We start from the raw sequence: 27,762 nt of genomic DNA, 5'->3' as shown, positions 1-27,762 counted from the left end.
ACCTCTCCTCTTCTACCACCGTGATTTCGACCATGGTTCGACCGATGGTTCGACGCACTGGCGCAGCCAACGTAACCGATCGCCGCCAACGCGCTCCGACGCGCGCGGCGTCGAACGACTCGCCCGCGCGCCGACAACTAAACGCGCCTTAACAGCATGATTCGCCCTTGCCATGGATGAAGCACGAGTCGGTGCAAAGTGCGTCAACTCTTCGCCGCAGTTGCTGGGCTGACTCTGAGCACCCTGCCGATATCGCTCGCCAGGAAGAAGCACCGAAGAACCGTGTCTAACTGGTCTAACCATGCGCAGAAGTTAAGGATAGGTTCGGAGCATATGACGTAGCAGCTTCAAAGTGCGTCATTTTGTTCTTGCACAAGTCGAAATATTACAAACGTTGCTGCGTCATTTAACTTGACAGAAGTACTACACGCTGCCTCAAAACATGGTTCGTATGTGGCTCGTAGCCACAGTACGGACTGGTGGTTCATTTTAAAGGCGCTGGTACACGTTCTCCTCGTTAGTATAGCAAGACGCGTCTTGGCTACCGAAGTGGAAGGACGTGCTATCATGTGCTCCCTTGTAGGGGCGGTTTCAGCGGCCCGTTTGGGCCGTGGTATCAGGTGTACTGAAAAGCCGGCTGAAGACTACCAGGTTGTTCTGCCTCATCTGCCCACAGGTGCTTCTGTTTTAAACACCGTTTTTTTTGCATGCCGATGTGAAAGCCAGGCCGTATCGAGTGGAGCATGTCCGAGATAGCCTTGCACGTCTTTCGTTGCTGCCTGAAGTGGTTGCCCTCGGGGCATACCAAATGAATCACCTGTGGGCAGTGACGTTTAAGGACGAGGAAGGCAAGAGGAAGATATTAGAAGCTGAAACGTTCAACGTTAAAGACCACCGCTGCATGGTCATCGACCCGCGCGATCGAGGTGTCCGACTGAAGCTATACTGGCTGCTTCATGGCGTACCGGACGAAGACGTGCGAGTGGCTTTGGCGCCGTTTGGAAAAGTGACGGAAATTAGCAGAGACAAGTGGAAGGTCAAGGGCTGCATTGACAAAGGATCAACCACCCGCTCGGTGACGCTGAAATTAAATGTGGGCCTCACTGTGGACGACCTACCACACCAACTGCGTGTTGCTGAGGGTATGGCGCTCGTCTTCGTTCCTGGCAGAGCGCCGCTCTGCCTCCGATGCCGTGGCATCGGACACATCCGGCGAGAGTGCCGCGTTCCACGATGTGGGGTCTGTCGTCGCTTCGGCCACGATGATTCCCAATGTGTGCGCTCTTATGCCAGCGTTACAGGCCCACTCCAAAGGGACGTAGTATCCGAACACATGATGGACGCCGCAGATGCCGAAGAAGCTAGCAGGGAGGACAACGACGTGGCAAAGACTCCTGCAAAGCCCCTTGAACCCTCCCCAGGAGCTGTCCAGGAAGCGAACCTGGGGGGCGAGCCCTTGGCTGCAGCCCCGGAAACGAAGCCAGAGACTGCAACATGCGACGCAGGCGTGAAGGCAGCAAGCGCGTCATCGTCACTGCCGCAAGAAGTCGGCCAGGAAGCAACGGACGTCGAGATGCTTATGACCGGAAGCATCGCTGCAAAGCGTGCTCACGAAGACACTGGCAATACAGGAATAACTACTGCGTCAGGCACCGGCGAACCTCCAACGAAGGCATCGACTACGCGGCGGTCTATGCTTAAACCGAAGCCGAACGTGCCGCCTGGCAGTAGGGTGGCCCCTAAAACGCCTCCGCCCTAGCGGAGGACCCGTTCCAGTAGCCTTCAACGATGACCACAAGAACCCCACAGCAGCGATGTGAGTAGGACGCTTGGCCAAGCAACCCCATGAGATGGCGTCTAACTTTAAATCTAGCCTACGCGTTGCGACATTGAATGTGCGAGGAATGTGTTCGCGCAGGCGGCAGTGTCAGATTAGTCGCATGCTTTTAGAGAATGACGTTGACCTTCTGGCTGTACAAGAAACAAAAATTGAGAGTGAGGAGCAAACAGAACAGATGGTTCAAGTTTTTCGATCTAGATACAGTGTATGTGTGTGCCATGCTGTTGGGCGACCGCCCAACATTGCTATTGCAATGTTGGGCATGATATGATATGATATGATATGATATGATATGATATGGCCATGATATGATATGATATGATATGATATGGCCATGATATGATATGATATGATATGATATGGCCATGATATGATATGATATGATATGATATGGCCATGATATGATATGATATGATATGATATGGCCATGATATGATATGATATGATATGATATGGCCATGATATGATATGATATGATATGATATGGCCATGATATGATATGATATGATATGATATGGCCATGATATGATATGATATGATATGATATGGCCATGATATGATATGATATGATATGATATGGCCATGATATGATATGATATGATATGATATGGCCATGATATGATATGATATGATATGATATGGCCATGATATGATATGATATGATATGATATGGCCATGATATGATATGATATGATATGATATGATATGGCCATGATATGATATGATATATGATATGGTCATGATATGATATGATATGATATGGCCATGATATGATATGATATGATATGGCCATGATATGATATGATATGATATGATATTGCCATGATATGATATGATATGATATGATATGGCCATGATATGATATGATATGATATGACATGATATGGCCATGATATGATATGATATGATATGATATGGCCATGATATGATATGATATGATATGATATGGCCATGATATGATATGATATGATATGATATGGCCATGATATGATATGATATGATATGATATGGCCATGATATGATATGATATGATATGATATGGCCATGATATGATATGATATGATATGATATGGCCATGATATGATATGATATGATATGGCCATGATATGATATGATATGATATGATATGGCCATGATATGATATGATATGATATGATATGATATGGCCATGATATGATATGATATGATATGGCCATGATATGATATGATATGATATGATATGGCCATGATATGATATGATATGATATGATATGGCCATGATATGATATGATATGATATGATATGGCCATGATATGATATGATATGATATGATATGGCCATGATATGATATGATATGATATGGCCATGATATGATATGATATGATATGATATGATATGGCCATGATATGATATGATATGATATGGCCATGATATGATATATATGATATGATATGGCCATGATATGATATGATATGATATGGCCATGATATGATATGATATGATATGATATGGCCATGATATGATATGATATGGCCATGATATGATATGATATGATATGGCCATGATATGATATGATATGATATGATATGGCCATGATATGATATGATATATGATATGGCCATGATATGATATGATATGATATGGCCATGATATGATATGATATGATATGATATGGCCATGATATGATATGATATGATATGATATGGCCATGATATGATATGATATGATATGATATGATATGATATGGCCATGATATGATATGATATGATATGGCCATGATATGATATGATAATATATGATATGATATGGCCATGATATGATATGATATGATATGATATGGCCATGATATGATATGATATGATATGGCCATGATATGATATGATATGATATGATATGGCCATGATATGATATGATATGATATGATATGGCCATGATATGATATGATATGATATGGCCATGATATGATATGATATGATATGGCCATGATATGATATGATATGATATGGCCATGATATGATATGATATGGCCATGATATGATATGATATGATATGGCCATGATATGATATGATATGGCCATGATATGATATGATATGATATGATATGATATGGCCATGATATGATATGATATGGCCATGATATGATATGATATGATGTGATATGATATGGCCATGATATGATATGATATGATATGGCCATGATATGATATGATATGATATGGCCATGATATGATATGATATGATATGATATGGCCATGATATGATATGATATGGCCATGATATGATATGATATGATATGATATGGCCATGATATGATATGATATGATATGATATGGCCATGATATGATATGATATGATATGATATGGCCATGATATGATATGATATGATATGACCATGATATGATATGATATGATATGATATGACCATGATATGATATGATATGATATGATATGGCCATGATATGATATGATATGATATGGCCATGATATGATATGATATGATATGATATGGCCATGATATGATATGATATGATATGGCCATGATATGATATGATATGATATGGCCATGATATGATATGATATGATATGATATGGCCATGATATGATATGATGATATGATATGGTTATGATATGATATGATATGATATGATATGATATGGCCATGATATGATATGATATGATATGGCCATGATATGATATGATATGATATGATATGGCCATGATATGATATGATATGATATGGCCATGATATGATATGATATGATATGATATGGCCATGATATGATATGATATGATATGATATGATATGGCCATGATATGATATGATATGGCCATGATATGATATGATATGATATGATATGGCCATGATATGATATGATATGATATGATATGGCCATGATATGATATGATATGATATGATATGATATGGCCATGATATGATATGATATGATATGGCCATGATATGATATGATATGATATATGATATGATATGGCCATGATATGATATGATATGATATGATATGGCCATGATATGATATGATATGATATGATATGGCCATGATATGATATGATATGATATGATATGATATGGCCATGATATGATATGATATGATATGGCCATGATATGATATGATATGATATGGCCATGATATGATATGATATGATATGATATGATATGGCCATGATATGATATGATATGATATATGATATGGCCATGATTTGATATGGAAAGATATTGCAATGTTGCAATATCTTTCAAATTGCAACATATGCTATTGCGTCATTTTTATTCGCAATAGCATATCGGTTGTAGAAAAAGTGTCCACCTGCGAAAGTGGGAGACTTGTCGCATGTGATTTTATTTTTGCTGGTCTACTGTGGCGCGCTGTGTGCATCTACGCACCGAACAAAATTCATGAACGCGAAATTTTTTTTAAGTATGCTGAAGGATTTTTGAAAACAGAACGACATGTTGTGTTTCTTGGGGATTTCAACTGCGTCTGTACAGCTGAAGATAAAACGACTAGCCTCAAAGTACGCGATAGAAGCGCTGAGCTGTTGAACGCGATAGTAATTGAGAGAGAGCTTGAGGACATTGGTTATGCAATGACGCGAGATGGCCAAGCACGGTATACGCACTTTCAAGGTGATTCCCATGCGAGGCTTGATAGAATATACGTACCGGCGAAGTTTGTACCACTGTGTTCCTCTTATGAAACAAAATATCTCAGTTTTAGCGATCATAGTTTGGTCTCGATTACGATTGGCGAAAAACGAAAGAGTGTCAAGTTTAATTGGTTCCTGTGGAAGTTCAATGAAAAACTGCTGCAAGATGAATTGTTTGTCACGAGAGCCAAGGAGTATCTTTCAAATGCCCTGCATACGGAAACCAACTGTTTCATATCAGTATGGGAGCAGTTTAAATGCGACATTAAAATTGCTGCCATCGATAGAGCATGCTTATTGCGTCACAAGGAAAGGCAACTAGAGAAACAGTTACACAGTGAACTGGTGTACATGTTAGGGGTAGAACATGAAGAGCCTGGAGCGTTTAAAAAAGAAATACCAGAGGTGAAAGCGAAACTCGAGTTGATCGACGAAGATAAGTACCGCGGTGCAATGATAAGGGCGCGCACTGAAAAGTTGTGGCTGGGCGAAACGCCCACTAAGCGTGTGCTAAGTGAAGAAAAGAAGCATGCTGCAAATAAGGAGATAAATGAAATTCGATATTACAACAAAATTACACGAGAAAGCGAAGAGATAAAATGTGCATTTGTTGAATTTTATACCGAACTTCTCGGAGGAAGAATTTATGACCCCGAGTGCTTCAAAGCCCACTTTCTAACTCTTATGCCAAGATTAGAGGACACTGTTAGAGAATCACTGGAATCTGAAATTAGCGTGGCCGAAATTGAAGCGGCAATCGATGACTTGGGCAATGGCAAATCACCTGGGCCAGATGGACTGGGTGCAGCCGTATACAAATTTTTTAAGGCAGAAATGGCAGTGGCTTTACACCGAGTGATCGCTGAATGCTATGAAAAAAAGCAAGCGCCTCTCTCGTTCAGGACAGCGCACGTAGTAATGATCCCCAAAACTGACGATCCTGCAAAATTACTTTCAGTTGAGTCCTACCGTCCCATTAGTTTGACCAATACAGATTATAAAATATACATGAAAGTGTTAGCTAGAAGGCTCCAAAACGTTATTAAGTCCCTCGTTGGCCCGCATCAAACCTGTGGCATTAAAGGTAGAACAATTTTTACGAACATACACATAGCAAGAAGTATTCTGGAATGTTGTGACGCAATGCATGACCGCGTAGCTATGATTCAGCTAGATTTACATAAAGCGTTCGACAAAGTTGTACATGAAGTTCTGTTTTTATTGCTGGAGCACGTAAATGTTGGATCTGTAATTACTGAAGGTGTTAGAATGGTGTATCATGATTGCACAGCCAAATTAGTGATCAACAAAGAATTAAGTATGTCAATTCCTGTGCGGTCGAGTGTGAAACAAGGATGTGCGTTGTCCCCTCTACTTTTTGCGATATACTTGGAGCCGTTTTGTTTACGTTTGTTTGCAACACCATGTATTCGAGGCTTCACTTTTTTCAGCAGTGAAGTTAAGGTCTTAGCGTACGCGCACGACATAGCCGTGTTTTGCACTGATGCTAGAAGCGTGCAGGAAGTTGTCAGTGTTGCTAAGGCGTTCTGCACAGCAACTGGTAGCGTGATCAGTTGGCCGAAATGCCTTGGATTTTGGCATGGCAACTGGCAGAGCACACCCGAGGTGTACTGTAATAGGAATTGGACCGTCTCCCCCGGAAAGTACCTCGGTGTCCCGCTAAATAACTACCTCAATGCTGATGAATATTGGTCTGAGGAAAATAAACGCGTCAAAAATGCTACCGATAAATGGGGTGGCCATAACTTTTCAATGTTCGCAAGAGCTTCCGTTTGTAATATGTTTTTAATTGCAAAAGTGTTCTACGTGTTGCAAGTGATGGCCATGGCAAGAACTTCGGTTCAAAAAATCCACCGAGTGTTTGCGACCTTTATTTGGGGATCGCAATGGGAGCGCACAAGCCGGTGCAATTTGTTTCACAAGGTGAAAAATGGTGGGCTAGGGCTCTCACACCTGTTTTTCAAGCAGCTGGTAAGCAGATTCTTCTTTGTGCGGGACCAAACTGATGTGTTTTTGAGAACTGTGATCCAAGCACGATTGCATGATTATCTATCTGACTTTGTCGTGTCAACTGTTTCTTTCGGAGCTGGACCGCTCAGTCCTTATTTGCGTGAAGTGGTTGCTTCTGTACGCCTGCTCAAGGCAAGGTTCTCATATGAATACTTGTGTGATGTCACGAAAAAGCGTTTGTATTCTGATATTCTCGATGTATTTTTACCATTACCGGTTTACCGAGCTGCCTACAGGCTAGGTCCTGAGCGCGATGTGCTAAAGCGCGTTAAAAAAATGCCAGTGAGACCTTCTGCTAAAACGTTCTTTTTTCAATTACATACCGACACTCTCCCTGTAAAGCCATGGTTACAAAGCAAAGGTCTTTTTGTACCTTGGTCGGTAAACTGCTTAATCTGTAATAAGCCAGAATCAATTGAGCATATTTTTATTGACTGCCATGACGCCCTATTTCTGTGGGACGTCCTACAAAGAACACTTAAAAAAGAATTGCCGATAAGCCCTTTTGGAATCCGGTTTCTTCCACGTGCAGAAACAGGGGAAGCGCCGAGTGATATGCTAATGCTGCTTTGCATGCACAGCGTATGGAAGACGAGAATGGACATCAGGCATTGTCATATACAGGCTCACTCAGCAAGACACTATTTTGTTGAGAGCATTATATACACACGCGACTTGTTCAGAGCAATATGTGAACCCCCGGAATGGCTTCCTGTACTAGACCAATGGACCTTTTAAACACCTTGCACTGGCCGAGCTGTGGCTGGTATTTTTAGAATATGTACATGTCGTGTATTTGATCTTTTTGTTTGCGTTGGTGAAAAGGCAATAAAGAAAAAAAAATCCTCGTTAGTATAGTGGTCAGTATCCCCGCCTGTCACGCGGGAGACCGGGGTTCGATTCCCCGACGGGGAGCGAATTTTTTTTTTTTTCTTATTACATGTCACAATTCATCATATTTATTAAACATAACACTAAAACTGTCACTGTAGTTTATGAAGGGCATAAAAAAGTATCAATTATTACACACGTAACGCATCTCTGCCCTTTTAGATGAGCGTGCTTTTTATAATTGCTTAATCCGTGTGCCTATACCGTAAACAAAAATAATTTATAATCAATTACTTCAGCCTTAGTCAAGTTTTGGAAACACGAGACACTGGCGTTAAAAGAAGCTTGCGCTCCAGTCTGAAAAAAAAAAGAAAAGAAAAAAGTGGAGGTGCGGGCTATCGATCCCCGTACCTCTCGCATGCTAAGCGAGCGCTCTACCATCTGAGCTACACCCCCGACACGGTGCAGCTGGCCTTAAAAACATGCTTGACCTCCGTCTCCTTCATATTTCTATCTACGAATAACAGCCGCTGAGTTCGCACAGCGCATCCACTTAGAACGAATTGTCTGGGCAGCAAGCACCAGTTCCGAGACATTAATTTTCTAGTGTCCGATGAAATGATGGCGTTCAAGTTACTTTTTAAAGAAACCGCTGTTTTATGCATTGATGCACAGGAGAAATTGGAACACCAATGCATTTCGACAGACACTTTGACCAACAATTTTTTTTTATACCTAGCTGGATATATGTTCCCTCCATCCAATCCGAAATGTACATTTGGGATTAGACCCCCAGTTGTGTTTTAAAGGTAGCTAACACAACTGGGGGTACCCAGAAGATGGACACCTGGCACGGATATAATTCTAATTGCGACATCTGTCAGTCAGATTACGACGCTCTCTTCGTGAGCATATTGCGCAGGAGGACTTGTTCTTGCTCAATTCTGACTTGCCTTAGCTTGTGCGCAGCACTTTTTGTGTTAGATGTTTGTTAAATAAGTTCAATTATACGATCAAAATAATAATAAAGCTTGTGCGATTTATGTTTTGAATAGACCGTTCAAACCATGGCGTGATTAAAAATTATACGATCAAAATAATAATAAAGCTTGTGCGATTTATGTTTTGAATAGACCGTTCAAACCATGGCGTGATTAAAACTGCAGATCTCAAAAATTTTTCTAATGCGAATGACGAGTCCGTTCTCGACTACGTTGAGCTAGCACTGGAGGACGTCATCTGTGGTTGAAGTTGAAATCAATTCCCAGTTCTGCACTGATGATTTCATACCGAAGAAAATGGTTAATCGAAAAAAGCCTCTCGGATCAATTGGTATACATAATACACCTCGTTCGGAAACTACGAAGTTGTGGAAAACGGGAAAAATTTCCAGCACAACAAAAGCTAAAACAAACAGTCACTGACAAAATTAGAGAGGGAAGACAGTTTTATTCTGAGTCTGAGCACCCTGCCGATATCGCTCGCCGGGAAGAAGCACCGAAGAACCGTGTCTAACTCGGTCTAACTGGTCTAACCATGCCCAGAGGTTTAGGACAGGTTCGGAGCATATCACGTAGCAGCTTTAAAGTGCGTCATTTTGTTCTTGCACAAGTCAAAATATTACAAATGTTGCCGCGTCATCTAACAAACATAAGTATCTGTTGTTACCTCAAAACATAGCTCGTACTTGTAGTGATCGAACTATCGTACGTCTCGTACGTGGCTTGTCACCATAGCTAGACACATTAGTCGTCACTTTTGAAGGCATGGTTCTCCAACCTCCTCGTTAGTATAGTGACCAGTATCCCCGCCTGTCACGCGGGAGACCGGGGTTCGATTCCCCGACGGGGAGCAGCTTTTTTATTACATGTCGCAATTCATCTTATTTATTAAACATAACACAAAATCTGCCACTGTAGTTTATGAAGGGCATAAAACTATCAATTATTACATACGTAACGCATCTCTGCCCTTCTAGGTGAGCGCCTTTTTCATAATTACTTAATCGGTGTGTCTATAACTTAACAAAAATAATTAACGATGAATCACTTAAGACTTCATGAAGTTTTGGAAACACGAAACAGTGGCGTTAAAATGTGCGAAACTCTTAATGTAACTTCGACGTATGCCTGCTTGCCTCCTAATGTAATGTTCGGCGAATGCCTGCTTGATTATTTCTCTTCGATTTGTGATTTCGTTTTGATAGCATATTTCCGTTATGTCTTTCGACAGGGCGTGCCTTTTTTCATCACTGAGCGCGCGTTTGGTAGGCGTCTTTCCGGACCGCAGTTTTTCGTTACGCGCCCTTATCACTGCGCCCCGGTAAGTTTCTTCGTCTATTGCCTCGAGCTTATAGTTTTAGTCTCTTTAATTTCTTTTGTGAACAATCCCGGCTCGTAGCACTCCGTACTTAGCATAAAATCTAGGGTACTCTGCAGCTCTTTAACTCGTTGTTTTTCTTTTCGCTGAAGCGCACATGATCTATCAATAGCGGCTACTTTAATATCACATTTGAACTGCTCCCATACTTGCATAAAACTTCCGGAGTTACATCGCAGCATGTTCGCTATATAATCCTTGACTTTAGTCGCGTACTCTTCATCTTCCAGTAATTTATCATTAAACTTCCACAAGTCCCAATTAAATTTCGCAGCTATTCTCTTCGTACCGATTGTGGCCAGTATCCCCGCCTGTCACGCGGGAGACCGGGCTTCGATTCCCCGACGGGGAGTATTTTTTTAAAGATTATTACATGTCGCATTTCATCTTATTTATTCAATATACCACAAAAGCTGTGGCTGTAGTAGTTTATGAAGGGCATAAAAAAGAAGTGTCAATAATTACACACGTAACGCATATCTGCCCTTCCAGATGAGCGCATAATAGACAGTTTTAGTTTAGCGTCCGCAACAATAGCGTACGCTATACGCTATAATAGAGACTAGAGAGTTTTAGAATAGGGGCCCCAAACGTTCTGGGGCCCCAAAGAAATAGCGTCGAAGCCACTGCGCATGCGCAAGACGCAAACTCCGTTTGGGTTTTGCGTTGGGAACGCTATTTCACCGATTTAGCGGGAGCCCAAATAGCGGCCCCAAAAGCTTTGCGTCGGCAAACATGGCGGCACCCATCTAAGCGACGGCTCTAACCTAGCACAAAACTGGGTTCGATTCGCGGTAACGCGAGAAGTTCGCAAGCTAGGAGAAGTGAGTGCGGTTATCGCTTTCTCTCAACTAGCGTGTGTTATGAAGATTGACTCATTAGACGCCGCTGATTTTGAATTCGATTGTGGATTTTATGGCTCGTAGGCCTAACGCGGCTAAGCTTGGCTGGTGAAGGCTAGTAAAGTTGGTTTGCTCAAAACTAAGCGCAACTAATTGTTTGCTGCTTACAGAGAATAACCTCTAAATTGTACTTAAACGCGAATACACGCAAGTAAAAATTATTATTCCTATCATAAAATGGTATATTTTATTTAATTATTGCTAATAGTTTTTTCCTTGACGCCGTAGTGGCGCTGTCAGCGCGCGACGCTATCCGCAAACGTCAAACCCTATTCTAAAACTCTTCACTCCTACGTGCCCCAACGCTAACACCCGCAAAGCTCTTTGGGGCCCCAAACTATTGGGGCCCCTATTCTAAAACTCCCTACTTTTAGCGTGTCCGGTATTCCGGCAAGTGCGGGCGGTTTGCCGGTATAGCGGGGGCGTAAACGTGAGTGGCCAGATTGGTGGCGCCAGCTGGTGGTGCAAAGCTCAACCACACAAACACAGAGCTAATTACTATATTCTGCTTAGCTGCTGGTGTAAATATTCGACAGTGGCGTAATCGTGTTCACAATTACGCCGCTGCCAAAAATTTGCACCACTAGCGAAGCAGGATATGGTGGGTTACTGCAGTTTTAGCTCAGTGTTTGTCTGGTTGAACTCTACGCTACCAGGCGGCTGCAGCGATCTAGCTACGCCCCCGCAAATCCGGTAATCCGCCCAAACTGCTCCCGTTTACCGGAATAGCGGACAGGCTAAAAGTCTCTAATATAGCGTACGCTAAGCAGCGCACGTTTTCTACAATTTTAGTTGGCCGGCGATATCTTCGGATCTCAGAGGCCATATGTCATCGTTGCGGCTATTTCGCGCCTTTCGCGAAAGGTGGCGCTGACATCTCGAACGCTTCTTTCGTTAGGCTTTGACTCGTTCGAAACAAGAAGCGATCTCGAAAACACCACGAGGTTATCCATAATACTCTGTCGTCGAAGCGGCCTGAGACTAAGCGAAAGCCGTTTACACAGTCATTTGCTACGAACGAAGTGTATTTTACAAAAGCAACGCCAAATTCAATTCGAAGTGGGCAGCCCGGACCGCCGCCATGTTTCCCGCAAGCTCCACAAACCCCGCAAAAACGCTAACGCTAACTCGTTAGCGTTGCGTACGCCCGCTATACCCGCTATTTCGTTTAGCGTTCAGCGCATGCGCAGTGACGATCCGCTATTTTTTAGCGTACGCAATGGAATAGCGTACGCTATACTAAAACTGTCTAATTACTTAATCGGTGTGCCTATACCGTAACAAAATAATTAATAATGAATCACTTAAGCCTTAATGAAGTTTTGGAAACACGAGACAGTGGCGTTAAAATGTGTGTGAAAGTATTACATGACATTTTAGACTATTATATGTTTTTTTCTACTCTTTTTATGCGTCAAATCAAGTTTTGGGATTTCGGAACCAAAGGAAAGATAGGCGCAAGCCCAAAACCGAAACTGGCTGCCAAGAAAGCTGTTCAATTCTAGGTACTCCGAGTCTTGCCAGTATTCTTTTATAGGGCTTAGAGGTCTATAGGACCTTCATTTAATGCAATAATAATAATAATAATAATAATAATAATAATAATAATAATAACAATAATAGGAATATTTGGCCCGAATTAATAAATATCATACAGAAGATGATATTGTTTTTTAATGAAAGTACACCGATGGGTCGTGAATGTTTTTGGTGCATCTTAACCACACACACACACACACACACTTTATCGCGATCCGCATTCGATATTGGAGTCCGTTAACTTTGCGTTCACCTCTATGCATGCAGGGTGAAAAATGAACAGATAAATGAATAAAAATAAATTCTATTTTCTCTGTTTCTTTACTTATTTCGCTGTCTTCTATATTCATCTTTCGGTTCAATTATAACTTTTAAAACCGGCTACACAATACTAGCTAGCATCGAAACTGCCAGGTCAGAACTAAATATCTGAAGCATTATCGCGCAAGCCCATAAAATTAATATGCGTAAAAGTAACGGCGTCTCCACAAATTACAACAGCGGCAGAAAAGCACGGCAACAGTTGTGCAACAAACACGGTACAACAAACACAACCGAAACGTCCACACGCACAAATCCGCACGAAAAGTCCATTTTAAGCGACGCTAACTATACTCAGTGTGACTGAAAATCTGTCTGGTGTGCGGCACTACAATGTGGAGCTCCTTCTGAAACGTTAGAGACGTAAAAGAATTGGCAGTGGCTTAGCTCGGCTATGCCAGGATATATGTAGCGGAAGCAAAGGCATAGCATGGTTAGCCTTGGTTAATGTTGATTGCAAGTCCAGGTTAGTCTGGTTGTCTAGCTATGTTGCGGCGCTTAGCCAGTCGTTTGGCACACTGTTCGTCTGTTTCCTGGGCGATTCGTTTCCTCTTCATATCGTTCCGATGTTGATTCCAGTCCTCCTCCTGCTTATCAGAATTGTCGCCGTCCATACTGCTGCCTCAACTGTGGTCGCGGCGCACGCGAGCTCTCTTTTCCAATCCTCCAACATGTTATCAGGCATGCGACGCAGCTGGCGAAGCGTGCGGAGGCGAGCGCAACGACGAGGAACTCGGGTGACGTCATACCAAACGGCGGCTGCGAAAAGGCGCGGCGCTGCGTAACGGCGGAACGCTGGAGCTAGGGAAACTATGGAGCATGTTTTATCAGTATGTGAAGACGTCTGCCCAGCGGCCGATTTAGGCCCCAATGGCCTCCTTGAAGCCCTTGGGTTCAGCGAGAGCAGTGGCAAAGCGAACACGTCCGCAGTAGGGTAAGAGGCGTTTGGAGGATTGGTGGAATAAAAGTAGGGAAACGACGAAAAACGGCGACGTACAAAAGCACAGTTCGCAAGAGGGGATCAGAAAATTTGGTTGTGCGAGTTCATAGTTCTTTTTTATTGTTTTACCTAGGTAGGACATTAGGCAGTATAATAGCAAGGGCTTGGTGGCGCAACCCACCGCCCCGTTCCAAAGAGGACGCTCATAACATCCATCCATCGACACCTGTGGCCATAGAGTTTCGAGAAACTCTATGCCTGTGGCTCGGTGCTACCATAGAGTTTCTCACTATGTGGGGGCTACTAAAGCCGCCCATCCACGCGCCACCGCCCCTCGGCGGAAACGTGCATGGAGAGGCTTTAGGCTTTAGGTGCTACTAGTGGCGCATGCGCAGTAGTGATTAGGTCTAGAGAGAGAGAGAGAAATATCCGCGTCGAGGCGCGCGCTGTGACGTCATATGTGCCTGCTCGGAGCACCGCCACGGCGAAATCGCAAGTTCGCGGCCAGTAAAGCTTTCGCTTTAAAATACAGTTTGAATGCTCGCGAACGCCCACCGGCTACGCACTTTCTTTTCCGGCGGAGCGGAGAAATGGGCCCAGAGTATCCCTGCTGCCACGCGGCGGCAACTCGAAAGCCGTTCGGCCACCTCTCCTCTTCTACCACCGTGATTTCGACCATGGTTCGACCGATGGTTCGACGCACTGGCGCAGCCAACGTAACCGATCGCCGCCAACGCGCTCCGACGCGCGCGGCGTCGAACGACTCGCCCGCGCGCCGACAACTAAACGCGCCTTAACAGCATGATTCGCCCTTGCCATGGATGAAGCACGAGTCGGTGCAAAGTGCGTCAACTCTTCGCCGCAGTTGCTGGGCTGACTCTGAGCACCCTGCCGATATCGCTCGCCAGGAAGAAGCACCGAAGAACCGTGTCTAACTGGTCTAACCATGCGCAGAAGTTAAGGATAGGTTCGGAGCATATGACGTAGCAGCTTCAAAGTGCGTCATTTTGTTCTTGCACAAGTCGAAATATTACAAACGTTGCTGCGTCATTTAACTTGACAGAAGTACTACACGCTGCCTCAAAACATGGTTCGTATGTGGCTCGTAGCCACAGTACGGACTGGTGGTTCATTTTAAAGGCGCTGGTACACGTTCTCCTCGTTAGTATAGCAAGACGCGTCTTGGCTACCGAAGTGGAAGGACGTGCTATCATGTGCTCCCTTGTAGGGGCGGTTTCAGCGGCCCGTTTGGGCCGTGGTATCAGGTGTACTGAAAAGCCGGCTGAAGACTACCAGGTTGTTCTGCCTCATCTGCCCACAGGTGCTTCTGTTTTAAACACCGTTTTTTTGCATGCCGATGTGAAAGCCAGGCCATATCGAGTGGAGCATGTCCGAGATAGCCTTGCACGTCTTTCGCTGCTGCCTGAAGTGGTTGCCCTCGGGGCATACCAAATGAATCACCTGTGGGCAGTGACGTTTAAGGACGAGGAAGGCAAGAGGAAGATATTAGAAGCTGAAACGTTCAACGTTAAAGACCACCGCTGCATGGTCATCGACCCGCGCGATCGAGGTGTCCGACTGAAGCTATACTGGCTGCTTCATGGCGTACCGGACGAAGACGTGCGAGTGGCTTTGGCGCCGTTTGGAAAAGTGACGGAAATTAGCAGAGACAAGTGGAAGGTCAAGGGCTGCATTGACAAAGGATCAACCACCCGCTCGGTGACGCTGAAATTAAATGTGGGCCTCACTGTGGACGACCTACCACACCAACTGCGTGTTGCTGAGGGTATGGCGCTCGTCTTCGTTCCTGGCAGAGCGCCGCTCTGCCTCCGATGCCGTGGCATCGGACACATCCGGCGAGAGTGCCGCGTTCCACGATGTGGGGTCTGTCGTCGCTTCGGCCACGATGATTCCCAATGTGTGCGCTCTTATGCCAGCGTTACAGGCCCACTCCAAAGGGACGTAGTATCCGAACACATGATGGACGCCGCAGATGCCGAAGAAGCTAGCAGGGAGGACAACGACGTGGCAAAGACTCCTGCAAAGCCCCTTGAACCCTCCCCAGGAGCTGTCCAGGAAGCGAACCTGGGGGGCGAGCCCTTGGCTGCAGCCCCGGAAACGAAGCCAGAGACTGCAACATGCGACGCAGGCGTGAAGGCAGCAAGCGCGTCATCGTCACTGCCGCAAGAAGTCGGCCAGGAAGCAACGGACGTCGAGATGCTTATGACCGGAAGCATCGCTGCAAAGCGTGCTCACGAAGACACTGGCAATACAGGAATAACTACTGCGTCAGGCACCGGCGAACCTCCAACGAAGGCATCGACTACGCGGCGGTCTATGCTTAAACCGAAGCCGAACGTGCCGCCTGGCAGTAGGGTGGCCCCTAAAACGCCTCCGCCCTAGCGGAGGACCCGTTCCAGTAGCCTTCAACGATGACCACAAGAACCCCACAGCAGCGATGTGAGTAGGACGCTTGGCCAAGCAACCCCATGAGATGGCGTCTAACTTTAAATCTAGCCTACGCGTTGCGACATTGAATGTGCGAGGAATGTGTTCGCGCAGGCGGCAGTGTCAGATTAGTCGCATGCTTTTAGAGAATGACGTTGACCTTCTGGCTGTACAAGAAACAAAAATTGAGAGTGAGGAGCAAACAGAACAGATGGTTCAAGTTTTTCGATCTAGATACAGTATATGTGTGTGCCATGCTGTTGGGCGACCGCCCAACATTGCTATTGCAATGTTGGGCATGATATGATATGATATGATATGATATGATATGGCCATGATATGATATGATATGATATGATATGGCCATGATATGATATGATATGATATGATATGGCCATGATATGATATGATATGATATGATATGATATGGCCATGATATGATATGATATGATATGATATGATATGGCCATGATATGATATGATATGATATGATATGGCCATGATATGATATGATATGGCCATGATATGATATGATATGATATGATATGGCCATGATATGATATGATATGATATGGCCATGATATGATATGATATGATATGGCCATGATATGATATGATATGATATGATATGGCCATGATATGATATGGCCATGATACGATATGATATGATATGATATGGCCATGATATGATATGATATGATATGATATGATATGGCCATGATATGATATGATATGATATGATATGATATGGCCATGATATGATATGATATGATATGGCCATGATATGATATGATATGATATGATATGGCCATGATATGATATGATATGATATGATATGGCCATGATATGATATGATATGATATGGCCATGATATGATATGATATGATATGATATGGCCATGATATGATATGATATGATATGATATGGCCATGATATGATATGATATGATATGGCCATGATATGATATGATATGATATGATATGGCCATGATATGATATGATATGATATGGCCATGATATGATATGATATGATATGATATGATATGGCCATGATATGATATGATATGATATGATATGGCCATGATATGATATGATATGATATGGCCATGATATGATATGATATGATATGGCCATGATATGATATGATATGATATGGCCATGATATGATATGATATGATATGGCCATGATATGATATGATATGATATGATATGATATGGCCATGATATGATATATATGATATATATATGGCCATGATATGATATATGATATGGTCATGATATGATATATATGATATATATATGGCCATGATATGATATGATATGATATGGCCATGATATGATATGCTATGATATGATATGGCCATGATATGATATGATATGATATGATATGGCCATGATATGATATGATATGATATGATATGGCCATGATATGATATGATATGGCCATGATATGATATGATATGATATGATATGGCCATGATATGATATGATATGATATGATATGATATGGCCATGATATGATATGATATGGCCATGATATGATATGATATGATATGATATGATATGATATGATATGGCCATGATTATGATATGATATGATATGATATGATATGATATGGCCATGATATGATATGATATGATATGATATGATATGATATGGCCATGATATGATATGATATGATATGATATAGCCATGATATGATATGATATGATATGATATGGCCATGATATGATATGATATGATATGGCCATGATATGATATGATATGATATGATATGGCCATGATATGATATGATATGATATGGCCATGATATGATATGATATGATATGATATGGCCATGATATGATATGATATGATATGATATGGCCATGATATGATATGATATGATATGATATGGCCATGATATGATATGATATGATATGGCCATGATATGATATGGCCATGATATGATATGATATGATATGATATGGCCATGATATGATATGATATGATATGGCCATGATATGATATGATATGATATGGCCATGATATGATATGATATGATATGATATGGCCATGATATGATATGATATGATATGATATGGCCATGATATGATATGATATGATATGGCCATGATATGATATGATATGATATGGCCATGATATGATATGATATGATATGATATGATATGATATGATATGATATGGCCATGATATGATATGATATGATATGATATGGCCATGATATGATATGATATGATATGATATGGCCATGATATGATATGATATGATATGGCCATGATATGATATGATATGATATGATATGGCCATGATATGATATGATATGATATGGCCATGATATGATATGATATGATATGGATATGATATGATATGATATGGCCATGATATGATATGATATGATATGATATGGCCATGATATGATATGATATGATATGATATGATATGGCCATGATATGATATGATATGAAATGATATGATATGATATGGCCATGATATGATATGATATGATATGGCCATGATATGATATGATATGATATGATATGGCCATGATATGATATGATATGATATGATATGGCCATGATATGATATGATATGATCTGATATGGCCATGATATGATATGATATGATATGATATGGCCATGATATGATATGATATGATATGGCCATGATATATGATATGATATGATATGGCCATGATATGATATGATATGATATGATATGGCCATGATATGATATGATATGATATGATATGGCCATGATATGATATGATATGATATGATATGGCCATGATATGATATGATATGATATAATATGATATGATATGGCCATGATATGATATGATATGATATGATATGGCCATGATATGATATGATATGATATGATATGATATGATATGATATGGCCATGATATGATATGATATGATATGATATGGCCATGATATGATATGATATGATATGGCCATGATATGATATGATATGATATGATATGGCCATGATATGATATGATATGATATGATATGGCCATGATATGATATGATATGATATGATATGATATGATATGATATGATATGGCCATGATATGATATGATATGATATGGCCATGATATGATATGATATGATATGGCCATGATATGATATGATATGATATGATATGGCCATGATATGATATGATATGATATGATATGGCCATGATATGATATGATATGATATGATATGGCCATGATATGATATGATATGATATGATATGGCCATGATATGATATGATATGATATGATATGGCCATGATATGATATGATATGATATGATATGGCCATGATATGATATGATATATGATATGATATGGCCATGATATGATATGATATATGATATGATATGGCCATGATATGATATGATATGATATGATATGGCCATGATATGATATGATATGATATGATATGATATGATATGGATATGATATGATACGATATGGCCATGATATGATATGATATGATATGATATGGCCATGATATGATATGATATGATATGGCCATGATATGATATGATATGATATGATATGGCCATGATATGATATGATATGGCCATGATATGATATGATATGATATGATATGGCCATGATATGATATGATATGATATGGCCATGATATGATATGATATGATATGGCCATGATATGATATGATATGATATGATATGGCCATGATATGATATGATATGATATGATATGGCCATGATATGATATGATATGATATGGCCATGATATGATATGATATGATATGGCCATGATATGATATGATATGATATGATATGGCCATGATATGATATGATATATGATATGGCCATGATATGATATGATATGATATGATATGGCCATGATATGATATGATATGATATGATATGGCCATGATATGATATGATATGATATGATATGGCCATGATATGATATGATATGGCCATGATATGATATGATATGATATGGCCATGATATGATATGATATGATATGGCCATGATATGATATGATATGATATGATATGGCCATGATATGATATGATATGGCCATGATATGATATGATATGATATGATATGATATGTTATGGCCATGATATGATATGATATGATATGGCCATGATATGATATGATATGGCCATGATATGGCCATGATATGATATGATATGGCCATGATATGATATGATATGATATGATATGGCCATGATATGATATGATATGATATGGCCATGATATGATATGATATGATATGGCCATGATATGATATGATATGATATGATATGGCCATGATATGATATGATATGATCTGATATGGCCATGATATGATATGATATGATATGGCCATGATATGATATGATATGATATGGCCATGATATGATATGATATGATATGGCCATGATATGATATGATATGATATGATATGGCCATGATATGATATGATATGATATGATATGGCCATGATATGATATGATATGATATGATATGGCCATGATATGATATGATATGATATGGCCATGATATGATATGATATGATATGATATGGCCATGATATGATATGATATGATATGATATGGCCATGATATGATATGATATGATATGATATGATATGATATAATATGATATGATATGGCCATGATATGATATGATATGATATGGCCATGATATGATATGATATGATATGGCCATGATATGATATGATATGATATGGCCATGATATGATATGATATGATATGGCCATGATATGATATGATATGATATGGCCATGATATGATATGGCCATGATATGATATGATATGATATGATATAATATGGCCATGATATGATATGATATGATATGGCCATGATATGATATGATATGATATGGCCATGATATGATATGATATGATATGGCCATGATATGATATGATATGATATGATATGGCCATGATATGATATGATATGATATGATATGGCCATGATATGATATGATATGATATGATATGGCCATGATATGATATGATATGATATGATATGATATGATATGGTCATGATATGATATGATATGTTATGGCCATGATATGATATGATATGATATGGCCATGATATGATATGATATGATATGATATGGCCATGATATGATATGATATGATATGATATGGCCATGATATGATATGATATGATATGATATGGTCATGATATGATATGATATGTTATGGCCATGATATGATATGATATGATATGATATGGCCATGATATGATATGATATGATATGGCCATGATATGGCCATGATATGATATGATATGATATGGCCATGATATGATATGATATGATATGGCCATGATATGATATGATATGATATGGCCATGATATGATATGGCCATGATATGATATGATATGATATGGCCATGATATGATATGATATGATATGGCCATGATATGATATGATATGATATGGCCATGATATGATATGATATGATATGATATGGCCATGATATGATATGATATGATATGATATGATATGATATGATATGGCCATGATATGATATGATATGATATGGCCATGATATGATATGATATGATATGATATGGCCATGATATGATATGATATGATATGGCCATGATATGATATGATATGATATGGCCATGATATGATATGATATGATATGGCCATGATATGATATGATATGATATGATATGGCCATGATATGATATGATATGATATGATATGATATGATATGATATGATATGATATGGCCATGATATGATATGATATGATATGGCCATGATATGATATGATATGATATGATATGGCCATGATATGATATGATATGGCCATGATATGATATGATATGATATGATATGGCCATGATATGATATGATATGATATGGCCATGATATGATATGATATGATATGATATGATATGATATGATATGATATGATATGGCCATGATATGATATGATATGATATGATATGGCCATGATATGATATGATATGGCCATGATATGATATGATATGATATGATATGATATGGCCATGATATGATATGATATGATATGATATGGCCATGATATGATATGATATGATATGATATGGCCATGATATGATATGATATGATATGATATGGCCATGATATGATATGATATGATATGGCCATGATATGATATGATATATGATATATGATATGATATGATATGGCCATGATATGATATGATATGATATGATATGGCCATGATATGATATGATATGATATGATATGGCCATGATATGATATGATATGATATGATATGATATGGCCATGATATGATATGATATATGATATGGCCATGATATGATATGATATGATATGATATAATATGATATGATATGGCCATGATATGATATGATATGATATGGCCATGATATGATATGATATGATATGGCCATGATATGATATGATATGATATGATATGGCCATGATATGATATGATATGATATGGCCATGATATGATATGGCCATGATATGATATGATATGATATGGCCATGATATGATATGATATGATATGATATGGCCATGATATGATATGATATGATATGATATGGCCATGATATGATATGATATGATATGATATGATCATGATATGATATGATATGATATGTTATGGCCATGATATGATATGATATGATATGATATGGCCATGATATGATATGATATGATATGGCCATGATATGATATGATATGATATGGCCATGATATGATATGATATGATATGATATGGCCATGATATGATATGATATGGCCATGATATGATATGATATGATATGGCCATGATATGATATGATATGATATGGCCATGATATGATATGATATGATATGGTATGATATGGCCATGATATGATATGATATGATATGGCCATGATATGATATGATATGATATGGCCATGATATGATATGATATGATATGGCCATGATATGATATGATATGATATGGCCATGATATGATATGATATGATATGGCCATGATATGATATGATATGATATGATATGGCCATGATATGATATGATATGATATGATATGGCCATGATATGATATGATATGATATGATATGGCCATGATATGATATGATATGATATGATATGGCCATGATATGATATGATATGATATGATATGGCCATGATATGATATGATATGATATGATATGGCCATGATATGATATGATATGATATGATATGGCCATGATATGATATGATATGATATGATATGGCCATGATATGATATGATATGATATGATATGGCCATGATATGATATGATATGATATGATATGGCCATGATATGATATGATATGATATGATATGATATGGCCATGATATGATATGATATGATATGATATGATATGGTCATGATATGATATGATATGATATGATATGGTCATGATATGATATGATATGATATGTTATGGCCATGATATGATATGATATGATATGATATGGCCATGATATGATATGATATGATATGATATGGCCATGATATGATATGATATGATATGGCCATGATATGATATGATATGATATGGCCATGATATGATATGATATGATATGATATGGCCATGATATGATATGATATGATATGGCCATGATATGATATGATATGATATGGCCATGATATGATATGATATGATATGGCCATGATATGATATGATATGATATGGCCATGATATGATATGATATGATATGGCCATGATATGATATGATATGATATGGCCATGATATGATATGATATGATATGGCCATGATATGATATGATATGATATGGCCATGATATGATATGATATGATATGGCCATGATATGATATGATATGATATGGCCATGATATGATATGATATGATATGGCCATGATATGATATGATATGATATGGCCATGATATGATATGATATGATATGGCCATGATATGATATGATATGATATGGCCATGATATGATATGATATGATATGATATGGCCATGATATGATATGATATGATATGGCCATGATATGATATGATATGATATGGCCATGATATGATATGATATGATATGGCCATGATATGGCCATGATATGATATGATATGATATGATATGGCCATGATATGATATGATATGATATGATATGGCCATGATATGATATGATATGATATGATATGGCCATGATATGATATGATATGATATGATATGGCCATGATATGATATGATATGATATGATATGGCCATGATATGATATGATATGATATGATATGGCCATGATATGATATGATATGATATGATATGATATGATATGATATGATATGATATGATATGGCCATGATATGATATGATATGATATGGCCATGATATGATATGATATGATATGGCCATGATATGATATGATATGATATGGCCATGATATGATATGATATGATATGGCCATGATATGATATGATATGATATGATATGGCCATGATATGATATGATATGATATGATATAATATGATATGATATGGCCATGATATGATATGATATGATATGGCCATGATATGATATGATATGATATGGCCATGATATGATATGATATGATATGGCCATGATATGATATGATATGATATGGCCATGATATGATATGATATGATATGGCCATGATATGATATGGCCATGATATGATATGATATGATATGGCCATGATATGATATGATATGATATGGCCATGATATGATATGATATGATATGATATGATATGATATGATATGATATGGTCATGATATGATATGATATGATATGATATGATATGATATGATATGATATGATATGGTCATGATATGATATGATATGATATGGTCATGATATGATATGATATGATATGGCCATGATATGATATGATATGATATGGCCATGATATGATATATGATATGGCCATGATATGATATGATATGGCCATGATATGATATGATATGGCCATGATATGATATGATATGGCCATGATATGATATGATATGGCCATGATATGATATGATATGATATGATATGATATGGCCATGATATGATATGATATGATATGGCCATGATATGATATGATATGGCCATGATATGATATGATATGATATGATATGGCCATGATATGATATGATATGATATGATATGGCCATGATATGATATGATATGATATGATATGGCCATGATATGATATGATATGATATGGCCATGATATGATATGATATGATAGGATATGATATGATATGGCCATGATATGATATGATATGATATGGCCATGATATGATATGATATGATATGGCCATGATATGATATGATATGATATGGCCATGATATGATATGATATGATATGGCCATGATATGATATGATATGATATGATATGGCCATGATATGATATGATATGATATGGCCATGATATGATATGATATGATATGGCCATGATATGATATGATATGATATGGCCATGATATGATATGATATGATATGGCCATGATATGATATGATATGATATGGCCATGATATGATATGATATGATATGGCCATGATATGATATGATATGATATGGCCATGATATGATATGATATGATATGATATGGCCATGATATGATATGATATGATATGATATGGCCATGATATGATATGATATGATATGATATGGCCATGATATGATATGATATGATATGATATGATATGATATGGCCATGATATGATATGATATGATATGGCCATGATATGATATGATATGATATGATATGATATGATATGTTATGGCCATGATATGATATGATATGATATGATATGGCCATGATATGATATGATATGATATGATATGGCCATGATATGATATGATATGATATGGCCATGATATGATATGATATGATATGGCCATGATATGATATGATATGATATGTTATGGCCATGATATGATATGATATGATATGATATGGCCATGATATGATATGATATGATATGATATGGCCATGATATGATATGATATGATATGGCCATGATATGATATGATATGTTATGGCCATGATATGATATGATATGATATGGCCATGATATGATATGATATGATATGGCCATGATATGATATGATATGATATGGCCATGATATGATATGATATGATATGATATGATATGGCCATGATATGATATGATATGATATGGCCATGATATGATATGATATGATATGGCCATGATATGATATGATATGATATGATATGATATGGCCATGATATGATATGATATGATATGGCCATGATATGATATGATATGATATGGCCATGATATGATATGATATGATATGGCCATGATATGATATGATATGATATGGCCATGATATGATATGATATGATATGGCCATGATATGATATGATATGATATGGCCATGATATGATATGATATGATATGGCCATGATATGATATGATATGATATGATATGGCCATGATATGATATGGCCATGATATGATATGATATGATATGATATGGCCATGATATGATATGATATGATATGATATGGCCATGATATGATATGATATGATATGGCCATGATATGATATGATATGATATGGCCATGATATGATATGATATGATATGATATGGCCATGATATGATATGATATGATATGATATGATATGGCCATGATATGATATGATATGATATGATATGATATGATATAATATGATATGATATGGCCATGATATGATATGATATGATATGGCCATGATATGATATGATATGATATGGCCATGATATGATATGATATGATATGGCCATGATATGATATGATATGATATGGCCATGATATGATATGATATGATATGGCCATGATATGATATGGCCATGATATGATATGATATGATATGATATGGCCATGATATGATATGATATGATATGGCCATGATATGATATGATATGATA

The 27,762-nt window shown here is 38.6% G+C and overlaps 1 protein-coding gene, 2 non-coding genes and 1 pseudogene across 3 annotated transcripts; 3 read left to right on the top strand and 1 right to left on the bottom strand.

The window, feature by feature from the left end:
- The first annotated feature begins 567 nt into the window (after window positions 1–567).
- On the top strand, window positions 568–2,051 carry LOC142558492 (uncharacterized; annotated as a pseudogene).
- A 6,305-nt stretch (window positions 2,052–8,356) lies between these two features.
- Window positions 8,357–8,428, top strand: TRNAD-GUC (transfer RNA aspartic acid (anticodon GUC)). Its single transcript has one exon. It is a non-coding gene; the product is annotated as a tRNA-Asp (tRNA).
- Window positions 8,429–8,727: 299 nt separating this feature from the next.
- TRNAA-AGC (transfer RNA alanine (anticodon AGC)) lies at window positions 8,728–8,800 on the bottom strand. The gene has a single exon. It is a non-coding gene; the product is annotated as a tRNA-Ala (tRNA).
- A 6,820-nt stretch (window positions 8,801–15,620) lies between these two features.
- LOC142558129 (uncharacterized) lies at window positions 15,621–17,075 on the top strand. The gene has a single exon (XM_075670287.1). It carries the CDS (start codon window positions 15,638–15,640, stop codon window positions 16,826–16,828), a length of 1,191 nt encoding a protein of 396 aa, XP_075526402.1. The 5' UTR covers window positions 15,621–15,637; the 3' UTR covers window positions 16,829–17,075.
- The last annotated feature ends 10,687 nt before the right edge of the window (window positions 17,076–27,762 follow it).

This window comes from Dermacentor variabilis, chromosome 9, assembly GCF_050947875.1.
Source record: "Dermacentor variabilis isolate Ectoservices chromosome 9, ASM5094787v1, whole genome shotgun sequence".
Classification (NCBI taxonomy): domain Eukaryota; kingdom Metazoa; phylum Arthropoda; class Arachnida; order Ixodida; family Ixodidae; genus Dermacentor; species Dermacentor variabilis.
The sequence above is the reverse complement of the archived record's forward strand: the minus strand, read 5'-3'. Positions and strand labels throughout refer to the sequence as shown.